A 13169-nucleotide genomic window follows, 5' to 3' on the forward strand; every position below is an offset into this window, starting at 1 on the left:
ATGCTTCATTACATCTGATACAACTTTTCTCCAGAATATTTTGTACTATCGAAATACCCTTTTTTGGCTTATATAAGCATTCATTATAAAGGTTAACAAAACTTTTTAAGACTAACCATTAACCGACCTTTGAGAGCATTTATTGCATTTCAATCATGTGCATTTTTGAACAGCTGCAAACATGCCACTTTCACAGTATCAACTAGGAATTCTATCGCGATCAACGTTCAACCAAAGTAAGTCTAGAGTTGTTCGACCAGACAAACCAAGTACGCTTTTATCAGATGAACGGGTGTAAAACAATATCCATCCGACTATAGCTTAAGATACATTTTGTCATTAAATTGCGAAAAATGTATTTGATAATATCATGAATATGGGTTTGTTTTACTTATTTTTTTACAAATAGTGTTGCTTGGTATGCTAAGGAAATATACGATGTCAAACTGAAAGTGGTCATGATTATCTCAGTTTATATGAAAAATATACAACTTAATAAAAGCTAATAAAATGTAATTATATAAGTGTTGGATGCACTTTAATAACAGTTTGAAGCTGTCATTATGAAAAGGTTATTGTGTTTGAATCATTTGTTTATCAAGTTATAAAAATAGCAGGTTGTTTAATCGGTCCATTACATTTGCACTCATTACATTTGATCGTAAAAATCTGATCATTTGTCATACCTGTCAACTGACCCGTATTCTGCGGGTGTGACCCGAAATTTTCACAATTCTAAGGGATCACCCGGAACACCCGCCGGGTCATTGAAATAACCCGGGAATTCCGAAAATGACCTGATTTCACCCGTATTTCTTAGCCTTGAGATTGATTTCATAAGTAATATTCCTTTGAAATACCGGCAAATTCGTAATTCTTCCATGAACAGGAAGTTCTTCTAGCTATGTCAACTTTCAAATTAAGTGACCCATTAAGTGCATGGCTTCACTTGACAGCTTTGGTGTCAAACACACTGTCAATTAACACCAATTACCTTAGCTTTAGGTCGTAAATAAATTGCACAATTGGTTTACAAACTGAACTAGAGTTACTTCCCCTTATTTGTCACCATTCAAAATTATTCCTTATATTTACGTTTTATGGGTGAAAAAGATTAAATCATAAAAATATAAAATTCAAATACATATTGAAAAATAACTTTTCATTATTTTTATGCCTTTATACAATTTTTTTTAAAAAGTTGAAAATTATTTTTTACATTTATACTTCCTTTAACTGTATTACTATATTTTATCATAGTCTAATTTCCTTGTTTAATGATATATATTATGGTTAAAGGCTACATAGTCAATAGTCTCAAATATTTAAGAATTATATTAAATTCTAGTGTTTGATGATTGTAGTATTTTTCTCAAAAAGTAAAGCACATAAGACTGAGTTACACAAATTTATAAAAATCTTTAAAAGTGCAATGAAGTAATATTTAATAAGATTTAAAATGGCTTAACATGTAGTGAACATGCATTGATGTTTTGGTATCTTTGATATACATTATAAGAAAATGTACCATAAATACTGAAATTCAGCTCGAAAAAATTCGTACGCGTTATGACCTGAGATTTGATTCTTCAATGCAGGTCATGACAGGTTGACAGGTATGCATTTGTGCGCATTTTTTGTACAGGTTAACATAGGTAAATCGTAGTAATTTGTATATATAAAATATAAATATGACACACTTACTTATAACATTATGATACCATTTATATTAGTTGAATGTCGTAAGATGACCCGAATTTGTTTACACCCTTGTCATTTGGGCTTTGGTGAGTCTCGTTGGTAATCGAATCATATCGTATTCTGTGTTAATCTCATCTGAATGTTATTTGTTGTGATCACAAATCATAAAAATTCATGTTACATGTTAATGCCATTCGGACCATAATTTTGAACAAATTGTTTGATAAGAATCACAAGTTAACACATCAAATGCTGATGATAAAAGGAAGTGACCACAATGCACTTACACGTGAACTCGTGCTGACCCGCAAGATCATTGACCAATAAGAAAGATGAAATCCAATCATGCATTGGTCATAAGTGAAATTTCTCTGCACGTCTTAAATTATTTCATTCCGTTTAATTTTCAATTTTTTCCAGGAAGGTCAAGTTTTCCGATAATAATGTCTTGTGCAATATCATGATCAATATATTATTCCGGTTAATCTTTGGTTTTAAAGGTGAGGCTTTTCCGATTGTTTCTATGTCGTCTAATGACATGATATACACGGCAAAGTTTATCTTAAACAAGGTTGTAAGAACGTTAATTACTTCCTTGTGTGTGGTCTAGTTTATTCATTTAAGGATATTGCTATTTAATGCTAAGTAAAATCACATGTTACAAGTCTAATATATTGCTTTTACTGGATGAAATTTGTCCAATAAAACGAAAGGCCTTAAGTAAATTGTTGAAAAACAAAGACAAGTTCCAGAAATGTAATAAACCTTCGTATTATCTCATTCAGATAAGATGGACATTCATCACTATACCAAGCGGTACCTGTAATTAGCCCAAAATCTAGTTTACCTTTATTTAAATACATACAAGTATGTTATATATGTTTTTGGTATAAAGTTCTATACTAAACTAACGGCACAGGAACGCGTAGCATAGAGGTTTCTAGGTCGGAAATATGTGCCAATCACCTTCTATTTGTTCTAGGTTGTGTATAAGATCGTTTATACACAACCTAGAATGCAAATCAATTGACTGTAAATTGAACAGCTGTTAACTACTGTTGCCTTTTTACCGAAATTCAGCATAAGGCCAAAAATAATGGATGAAAGCGGCCCATTGCCATTTTAACTTTATTCAAACAAAGAGGTCTAAATGTCAATCAAATTGGTTGGTTGAGTAATGCTTAACGTCTCTATGCTCTCCTTGACATGGTAATATCGCAACGAATGTCAATCGAAGAGTAAAGTGTGTAACTTCTCATTGTATAGTCATTTATCAAACGTCAGCAGTAAATTCACTCTACAACTTCTTTAGCAAATTAAACACTGAACACAATAGCAATACGTGTGGTCATTTTCTATTCGTTTGATATGTTTGATTTTTTTTGGCCATCTGACTTCGTTTTGAGTTTTCCTTGGACTTCGGTATTTTTGTTACTCTACTGTATGCTTAGAATTGGTCACACGTACTTGTCTCTGGTTTTTTTTTTTAACCTATATACTTTTATGTAACCGTTTATGATACTCTGTCGCGAATTTTCGTTATATATTGTATTCCACAATCTTCTTTCCTATTAAAGCCAATGATGTCATAAATCTACATTAATTTATCTTCAGCAATTGTGTATAACACGCCTACCTTGGTTGTCTGGATTAATTTGTGAAAACCTTCAAAAAGGCCAATCCAAAACCGCACGCCAGAATTTCAATGTTATCTATTTGAATCACATTTTGAACAGCGGTATCCTACTGGTGCTTTTATTTCCTTTGTTCAACAAATGAGCATATTAAGGAATTTTGAGAAAATGTGTCCCCTTTTAATATCGTTCAAAGTATAACACGTATCTTTTTTTATATATATTAAAACTCTGTGAAACATTTAATATGTTTGCTTTACTTAAATTTCTTTCAAACATGTATTTGCTTATTCATTTATATGGTAGTTTCCCCCTTCTTTTTTTAAAACCAGTCAGTTTTTACCATGACAAAAATACCTGTTAGAGAATTCAAATTGGGTAGAACTGCCGAAGTTATTGTTTCTGTTGTTGTTCCACTACTTGAAACGGTACCAGTTGACTCGATATAACTGAAAGGTAAAATGTTTGATCTTATTCAATATCTAAGATATTACAAGTAGTAGACAAGTCAAGTTTTATTGTATACGTGGTAAATATTAATAATTTTATCTGACCATAGTCCGTACAAATATCAAAATTTTGTCGATCAATAAAGTGATTGACATGACTTATAACACGACTATAAATAAAAGTGTATCTTAAACAATAGACTATATGTTTGTAAGTAAAACTTTAAACTTTAAAATCACATCGTCTGGATACAATTCTTGTTTAAGAACTTTTTGGCCGAAATATCGGACACTTTGATGTCTTTTATCTAAAGACTGATTATTATTTCTGTTTACTTTTTTGTATTTAACTTTTATATTCAACGATTGTATATTAGCTTTTTCTTTCCTTCTCAATATGCTCTTGTAAATGCTTTTGTTAATATCTTGTTATTGTATTCATTTAAGTATTAAATATTTGAAAAAGTCATGGTTTTGCAAGAAAGGCTTAAGATGGCAAGTATCTCAATAGAATAGACTGTAAAACACATCACTCTCTGGTTATCATCGTCTGATAAAATATTTACACTTTGCATTCGAAAGAAAGTGTCTGTAAATTGACTGTTGCACAGTGCAATACTAACCGACTAATGACAAATTGTAATAAAAACTTGTTTGAAAAATAAATCAAATTTGAAACATATTCAACAATGTTATAAATGTCATTTTGATATATTATACAATATGATACAAATCATAAATGCTGGTTGTTATCTGATAAGTACATGACGTATTCTTACTACTCAAGTTTGAGAAAAACAATATCAGCAAAAACTCTCGTAAATATTTATCCAGTTTTCTCACGCAATTATTGAATTACTGACCGTAGTTTGTCACAGATTTGTTCAACTCAACGTTAACTTTTAAACTGAAAATATCATGCAATAGTATCGATTTTTTTCAATATTTTGTTTTTAACACAGCTTTAAGAATATTTAAAAATTTCATTTGAAAAAAATACTATACACTGAAACTTGCATAGTTACATGGTATGAACAAATGTCTATACAACCAGTAATACAGTTTCTTTTAAAATTTGATTAAATACGTCTTCTTAAAATATATTTAAATTTCAAAAAGTGAACTATAGTATAGGGTTGCATCAAAGATATTTAGTGGCGACTTCTTACTTCATTCCAAGAACTGCATCAGAACACCTGACCTGTCGATCATACACCATTCGATTACTTCGGATGTTCCACGTGTTTGTATTGGCTAAGCCAGCCACATTAAAGTTCACCGTGGTGTCTCCGCCATTTTGGGTGAATGTCACGGTACCAGTGACTCCATTTAAAGCAACTTTAGCTATTAAGGTTAAACCATATCCTTCAGTTACTGAAATAAAGATAAGTGAAACTTGATTAAACCAAATAACATAGCGAATAACTATATGAATAATTTTTTCATTGATACCAGGATTATGACTATTTATTCTGAATATACTGTCTCCTTATATCTAAGTATAAGTTGGTTCTTTTTTCGGCCTTTCTTATGATATCTTTTTTCGGCCTTTCTTATGATATCTTTTTTTGGCCTTTCTTATGATATCTTTTTTCGGCCTTTCTTATGATATCTTTTTTCGGCCTTTCTTATGATATCTTTTTTAAACTTACCATTCAGATTACAAGTCATTCAAATATGGATACGAGATCATTATTGGAAGAACAGTTCAAATAGATATATTTCTATAACGTTTTGTAAAAAGGAAATTGCTTCAATTAGTTTTCATCGCAATCGAATGTATGTTATTTGCATCCATTTACATTAAACAGTGAAATTTTATATGATTTTTTTAAACCAGATTTAGTAACTGATTTTCGTAAAACAAAAAAAGCTTATAAAAAAAATATGTTTCCTTTTTCCTCCGGCATAAATCATAAAGGACACTAACTAAAATATCCGATCTACATAAAACTTTGAAATAATTTTCTTGTTATTTTAAAAGCAAACTTTTCAAGATAGTGTTGACAAACTTTTTCCCTTCCTTTAAGTGACCAAGTATATGTTTTCCCATGAAAACAATTAAAATAATATGCTTACATCTACACGTGTTGCGAAGCAACTTTGTTCGAACTTCGTGTCAACTATAAGTGCAAATGATGGAGTATTTATCGTTGAATACCTGTATAACCCGACAACCATTCAGTTATCTAATTTTTAGAATTTCAGTCTGCCGGGTAGCAAAATTCTCATTTCGTTTTTTAGTTTTGAATTATTCATTTATGATTTTTACTTTTACAAAGCGCACTTTTTATTGTTTGAGTGTAAAATAGATGATGTACAGTCAATACAGTATCTTTTCTGAATTTTAAGGATACGGATGTTGATTTTGTATTTGCAATTTCATATTGCTAGGAAATATAAATATCACTGTTATAATGGTAAAACACATTGTCAAAAATAGTTGTCATATATATAGATATATAAGAAAATATACAAAAAGACATCCGTTACACATGCTACTAAAGTTGATACCTTACTGCACTAAATGATATCGCCTACAAATCCGACATCATCTCCGATTCGCCTTTATAGACTTAAGTATTTTGTAATTTTTATCCTTAATGATAATCACATACAAAATGTACAAGCTGTGTTTGAATTATTCTGTTTGAGTAATTCACAAACACAATGAGTAAATTGAAAAAAAATTATGATTGTATTTTTTACAGATTTGGTTACCTTGATTTCTAATCGGATGATGGTAAAAGTAATAACAACCTGTTATGTCCGCGCTCGGAAAAATGTATTTGTGTTCCTGGTTAAGCAAAGTTTATACAAAATATAGTTCTGTGTCTAATTTACAGAGGCGCTTGGTATATGATACAGATATTTATTTATTTTTTTTGTTGATAAAAAAATATTCAATTTTCTATATTTATAATACATAAATATCACTTTTGTGCATGTCTCAGCTACTTTCGAGTGATTGACACGACTGAGAGAAAATACCCAATTTTACTATCCATACTAAGATTTTCTCTGAGTTGTTTAAATCACTTGAAAGTAGCTGAGACATGCACAGAAGTAATAAATATGTATTATAAATATAGAAAATTGAATATTTTAATCAACAACAAAAATAAAAAAAAAATCTGTATCATATACCCAAGCGCCTGTGGCTTGACACGAGAAGCTTACCTTTCCGGTTTCGCTACTATTGGAGTTCATGGGTTTATGTACCTAAGTTTATATCTCATAAATATAGATCCATGAAATTTGAACTTCGGTACACTACGTTTGCTCATGACAAGTTAAAATAGTAAAGCGAATTCCTATGTTATGAAAATAATGACAAGTTAAAATAGTAAAGCGAATTCCTATGTTATGAAAATAAAGCATACACGAGATAAGGAGGGATTCCTGGTTGATAACAAATAAACTACACGTGAGATCATCTTTGACATATATATTCCGTACCGGTCTATATTTCTGTGTCATTTGACCTCTGATGGAGAGTTGTCTCATTGACAATAATACCAAATCTTACACAAATGGAAGTTTTAACGACCTTGACTGGCTATACAGCCCTGCACGGTCGGTGCTACCACATCTTCTTTTTTTTTTTTTTTTTTTTATATATACCTTACATACTAGACGATGTACACGATGACGTATAAGGATAGCATCAGCAAATGACAGAGACAACTAGAGATACAAGACAATTAAGGGGCATGATTTCATTTACCTTTACGTCTGATACGGTGCTTTTTGTCCGCAATTTGCTTTTTGTCCGCTTTTGCTTTTTGTCCGAAACTTTTGCTTTTTGTCCGAAACTTTTGCTTTTTGTCCGTTGCTTTTTGTCCGTTTTGCCTTTTGTCCGAAACTTTTGCTTTTTGTCCGAAACTTTTGCTTTTTGTCCGTTGCTTTTTGTCCGATAATTTTGCTTTTTGTCCGACACTTTTGCCTTTTGTTCATTGCTTTTTGTCAGTTTTTTTTTTTTTATCTCACCTAGTTTTCTCGTTTGAATTTTTTTACATTGTCTTATCGGGGCCTTCTATAGCTGACTATGCGGTGTGGGCTTTGCTCATTGAAAAAAGTGTTGAATGTTTGAAGTTATGAATGAGACGGTTAAAATGAACTTCTCTTTGAATAAAATCTAGACCGAGAAGTAACAATACGGCTAACGTTCAATCGAAGAAATGGAAATGAAAATAACTTTTTTTCAGTGCAATGTATTAATATATAAATCAGTGCAATGACATATAAGCTTAGTATAAAATGTTTTGTCAGTTATAATTCCATATCCTCGTATTTATCTATCTTAATCTGGCTAAATACATACATTGTCGTCATTAAAAAAGTTTAATGTACTCCGTCTGGCACACGTTTATTTCACGTCAGTATTAGGCGGTAAGAGATCAACTTTGACTAAGAAAAATTAAATAAAAGTAGAATACGAGTTTAAAAAATAAATCTCAGACACCATTTGCCAAGATTTATTCTCCCAGTTCTGAAACCACAGGCGTGAATTCAGAAGAAAAATCATGTTAATAGACGACGTCTACTATAAATTTAAATTTCAGAGTAACATTTTTAAGCGGGAAAATTGTTGAACTTGATGCATCCTGGCTACAGATTATGTAATCGAAATATTATTTCAGACCTTTATTTTGTAACGTATTAAAACTAAAAAAAGTCATTCAACAGTGAAATTGTGAGTCATGTAGCCATAAACAGCAAATTAAATAAGTCGTTACTAAATACTGTCTATGCCAGACGTACACGTTAATATTGAATACTTTTTAAGCACCCCCTTCCCTTTTTCCAGTAAAAAATAAGAATTATATATTTATTGGTATATAAAAAAAAAAATAACAAAATAACAATACAAATTAATACCAAAAATATAAACAACCACTTAATATTTAATAGTAACTTTCGAAAAACTTTCGAATATTAGTTTTCTCTACGAATGAACGAAGCAGGAAAATATAACTCTACAAAACAAATCATGTCTTTCAAAAGTTGAAGTATTTAACTTGACATTTCAAGTGAAGTGTAAACGAAAGAACAATTGCAAAGTGTTTATTCAGTAATAAGCTAAAAATCGTATACATATTGAAGTGTAAAGAAATGATTGCTGGGTCATTTAAAAAGATGACATAGATGTATATTTCATTCATATCAAATTTAAGGTGCACTAACACTAAGGAAATCAAACACAATGTATTATAATGAATATAATTTCGTTTTGACAACATAATGCGGTATTGGTTTTGCTCATTGTTTAAGGCTGTACGGATAATTGATCTCTGGTGGAGAGTTATCTCATTGGCAATCACACTACATATTCTTACTTTTACATATAATATTTAGTTCGTAAAACGAAGGAATGTACCAGGATACATCAACGAAACTTTATATGCGTCAGATAGCGAACCATTGTTTACAAACAGATTATAAGTTAAATGTCCTATACACAATAAACAACGAATTTCTGGTTTTCGGGGATATGAGATATCTTACATATTTTGGCATATAGGCCTATATATAATCAAGTGGACTGTAATTCAGTGGTTGTCGTTTGTTTATGTGTTACATTTTTGTTTTTCGTTCATTTTTTTACATAAATAAGGCCGTTAGTTTTCTCGTTTGAATTGTTTTACATTGTCTTATCGGGGCCTTTTATAGCCGACTATGCGGTGTGGGCTTTGCTCATTGTTGAAGGCCGTATGGTGACCTATAGTTGTTAATGTCTGTGTCATTTTGGTCTTTTGTGGATAGTTGTCTCATTGGCAATCATACCACATCTTCTTTTTTTATATTTCCCCTAAATAAGTCTCAAACATTCATATTCGACATTATTTAGACAAATTATTTTCAAAGGACATTTACGAGTCACATGTAAATTTCAATACTTCGGATATGAAACTCTTATATTATAGGACTACTCCTATTATGGGTCAATTGAAAAAAACTAATGGAGTATTTGAATTGCAAGGTCTAATCTTGCCGTGCACAACTGTTATACAAAATTATACAGATAATCTGTAATTGAACTTATACAGCCAGTACTTGCGTACAAGAAAGATACAAAATCGAACTGTATTTCTTTGCACAGTCTTCATTATACTTTCCATGGTCAACGGTAATTTAAATTGATCTTTAAAGACGAGTTTAAGAATACTTACTGGTAACAGAAAGAGCTATAGAGAACCCAAAAGTACCGACTAGAGCTGTCGATTATTACCAATCAATGCTACGTTTGTTTTTGATTTCTTGACAAGTAGATTTATTGTTGCTTAAGTTCGAGCGACACAAGAAACATTCATAATCAGGACGATGACATTCAAAATTTGAAATGAGATATCAATATACTCTTAATTTTTGACGTAATAACTGCCTATTTGAAGAACACCTACTATTCTAACATGAAGCATTTTGGCTCAGAACCCGACCAGACGGCTTTGTTATAATCATATCTCAGATATTTATCATATCAATGTTAAAGACTTTAAAGTCTTTAGTTTGAACATTCGAGTGGCCAACACGTGAACGCCGAGGCAGTTGTGTATACTTTCAGAAATGTTATACATATATAGTAAAGCCCTCGTAAAACTAGTCATGTTTTACAATAAGACACCTGTATGTTGTAACACGACTTCACTCATGAAATTATAAATGTATCCCACCAAACATGAGAATATTTCAAATATTCAACAAATCGTTAGGGATGTGGTATGATTGTCAATGTTACGACTACCCCCAGAGATCAAAGGACGCGAAGGACATACAAATGAATAGGTCACCTTATGACCATTTCCACATAGTGAAAAACCACACGAAAAGTAATCTTGAAAGGCCCTGTCATGACACAATGTAAAACTTTGAAAGAAAGAAAACAAACGGCCTGATTGATGTTAGAAGCAATAAATGAGAAACAAATACTATTAAGACAGACAGCTACCAACGACAACCACTCAAAGAATGTTGCAGAGTTAAACATGTTTGTGAGTGGTCTACACCACCTGAGAAGTTGGGACCTGTCACCTGCGTGGGTTGTAATCAACTTTTTTGGATATATCTTTATTCTCGTAAATTAAAGTACAATGGTACAGAGACATATATAAATAAATTAACACAGTATAAATTTTAAATACAAATGATAACCAAAATGGGAAATTACTTTACAGTGCAAAAATATATTTATTTTTGTTTAAGCGAAAATATTGAAAAAAAGTGAATTTGTTGAGATCAATACAAAGAAAAACATGTTTTGGTTAGCAATTTTTCTAGTAAAGAAGTAAGTTCAAGTTGCTACATTGATCAAAATGGGGTGACTGATCCAAACCTTAACTTTGACTGTGGAATACAAATACGGTGGTTTATCAGCACAACATAAGAAAATACTGTTAAACAAACATTTGGAAAAGGCTTTACTCGTCAAATTGGCACTATAAGCACATAAAACGTTTTTGTAGGGGTTTCTTCTCTTTTGGGGCTGTAAACTACAGAAGTTAAACTCTCTAATTAGTCAGGAACAAATACTGTGATATTACTTCCAGTGGAAACAGGCTCAACCTCTGGATTGTGGGTTGAACTATTGAATTAAAGGTTTATAGATATAAGAAGATGTGGTATGAGTGCCAATGAGACAACTCTCCATCCAAGTCATAATTTGTAAAAGTAAACTCTTATAGCACTAAATCGAATTGTCATAAATATACTAAAGTAATATAAATTCCTAGTTTACTATCCAAAGCGGTCACTAATAATATATAAAGAGAGATTATGAATCGACGTTATTTCTAGTATGTTTATGTAAATACAAAACAAAATACGAGAGTAATTTGAAATTAAAAGAAAACAAAAAAATAACGGACTATGGAAAAGGGGCTTAACAAATTGTCCTAGCTGCTCTTATATGAATTACTTGCAATATTGCACTGAATGACCATCAGAATTTTGCCTGTAATATTTTGCACAAAATTGATGTTGTTAAATTGTTCAAGGAAAATGTATGATAATTGTCCATATTCGTTTGAAAGATGACATTTCTTGTTCTTCACAAACCGAAACAAATAACCAACATGTTATATCTGAGGTATTATCTGAGGTCATGTTTGTTTTCTACTCAATATCACATGGTTCACCTCTCTTATACAATACCATCCCCCATGTGTCATGCATTTATTACTTATTAATATCAAACACTAGATAATTATGTACTAATCTGCCTTCGGCCAAATGGCATGTACAAATATTTCATCGTCCTTATTTTTGCATGTTTTCCGTTTCGTTTATTTTTTTTAATATCCATTATCTGAGATGTTTTAATAGACTAACTATAAAATTCTTTGAAGTCTTATTACTTGTATCGTTATCAGACCACAAGAAGGGGAAGAAAATACTTGGTGTCCTATTTGTACCTATTAACGCTTAGATAACAATGGATAAACTTTGAGGAAAGTGTATGTTATCATGTAGATTTCATAACTGTTAAACTACAGGTAAACACTTACCGAAGTAAACAAAGCAGAGTAAAACACTGATTAAATCCATCATCTATTTGTCATAGGTACTTTTCAATGTACCGTCGAAAATGCCGGTTTAAAATCACACTAAATACTCACATACTGCAATAAATTTATATAAACTTGTTAAAGGTACGGAGGTTAATGGCAAAATACTGATCAATTACTTGAGTGGTCATGTGACTTTCTGACAGTTGACAACTTTTATGTACATATTCATGAATAAGGATTTGTTGAATGAATTAATCAACGCAAGTAAACATTAATACAGGATATATCTAAATTCATTTGTAAAATTTTAAATCTTAAACGGAAAGAAATAGCAAAATAAAATAAAGAAGCTGCCTGCAAATAGTCTATTATGAGAGAAATGTTTTGTTATGGGGCTTTAAGTTTAAGAGGTAGTCCAAGAACTATTAGTAAAAGATTTAAAGGGTACGGATAAGATGGAAATGTTGTAAGAATCCTTCTCTTTTTTTCTTTTCTTCCAAATTTATATCGAAAATTATGATTTTGTGAAATAATACTAGTTTTAAAATATAAATATATTCAACGTTTTAAATAAATTATATATATATATATAAAAAAAATCTTTAATTATATCCTGCTTTATGTGTTATATTGTAGATCATTTTAGTAGCAAAAAGGGTCGAATTCCCTTGAATTTGACTGTTGTAGGATATTAATCTTACATTTCATTGCAGTCAAAAATTTCTGAGTAATAAACATATGTCTTGGATGTTTCAAATCATATTTTTTTTTCATTTGGTGTTTCTATAGAGTATTTTGGAAACCCGAAGTTACATGGTTACTAAAGCTTGAACACAAGAGAAAGAGATAGAACAATTTTAAAGTTTTGAAAAAAAACT

At 30.9% G+C, this 13169-nt stretch overlaps 1 protein-coding gene across 2 annotated transcripts in view; it reads right to left on the reverse strand.

Moving 5' to 3' along the window:
• The window catches only part of LOC139520639 (uncharacterized), a 39339-nt gene extending 26847 nt beyond the window's left edge, over positions 1 to 12492 (reverse strand). The window contains exons 1-3 of one of the 2 annotated variants that reach the window (XM_071313463.1): positions 12289 to 12492; positions 4954 to 5158; positions 3693 to 3784 (exon numbers count right to left, since the gene is read on the reverse strand). In XM_071313463.1, coding sequence (XP_071169564.1) covers positions 3693 to 3784; positions 4954 to 5158; positions 12289 to 12331 — 340 coding nt within the window. In that variant the 5' untranslated portion in view covers positions 12332 to 12492. The remainder of the gene's footprint in view (positions 1 to 3692; positions 3785 to 4953; positions 5159 to 12288) is intronic. The other variant, XM_071313462.1, reaches the window with a different exon arrangement.
• Positions 12493 to 13169: the final 677 nt, after the last annotated feature.

This window comes from Mytilus edulis, chromosome 4 (genome assembly GCF_963676685.1).
Source record: "Mytilus edulis chromosome 4, xbMytEdul2.2, whole genome shotgun sequence".
Taxonomy (NCBI): domain Eukaryota; kingdom Metazoa; phylum Mollusca; class Bivalvia; order Mytilida; family Mytilidae; genus Mytilus; species Mytilus edulis.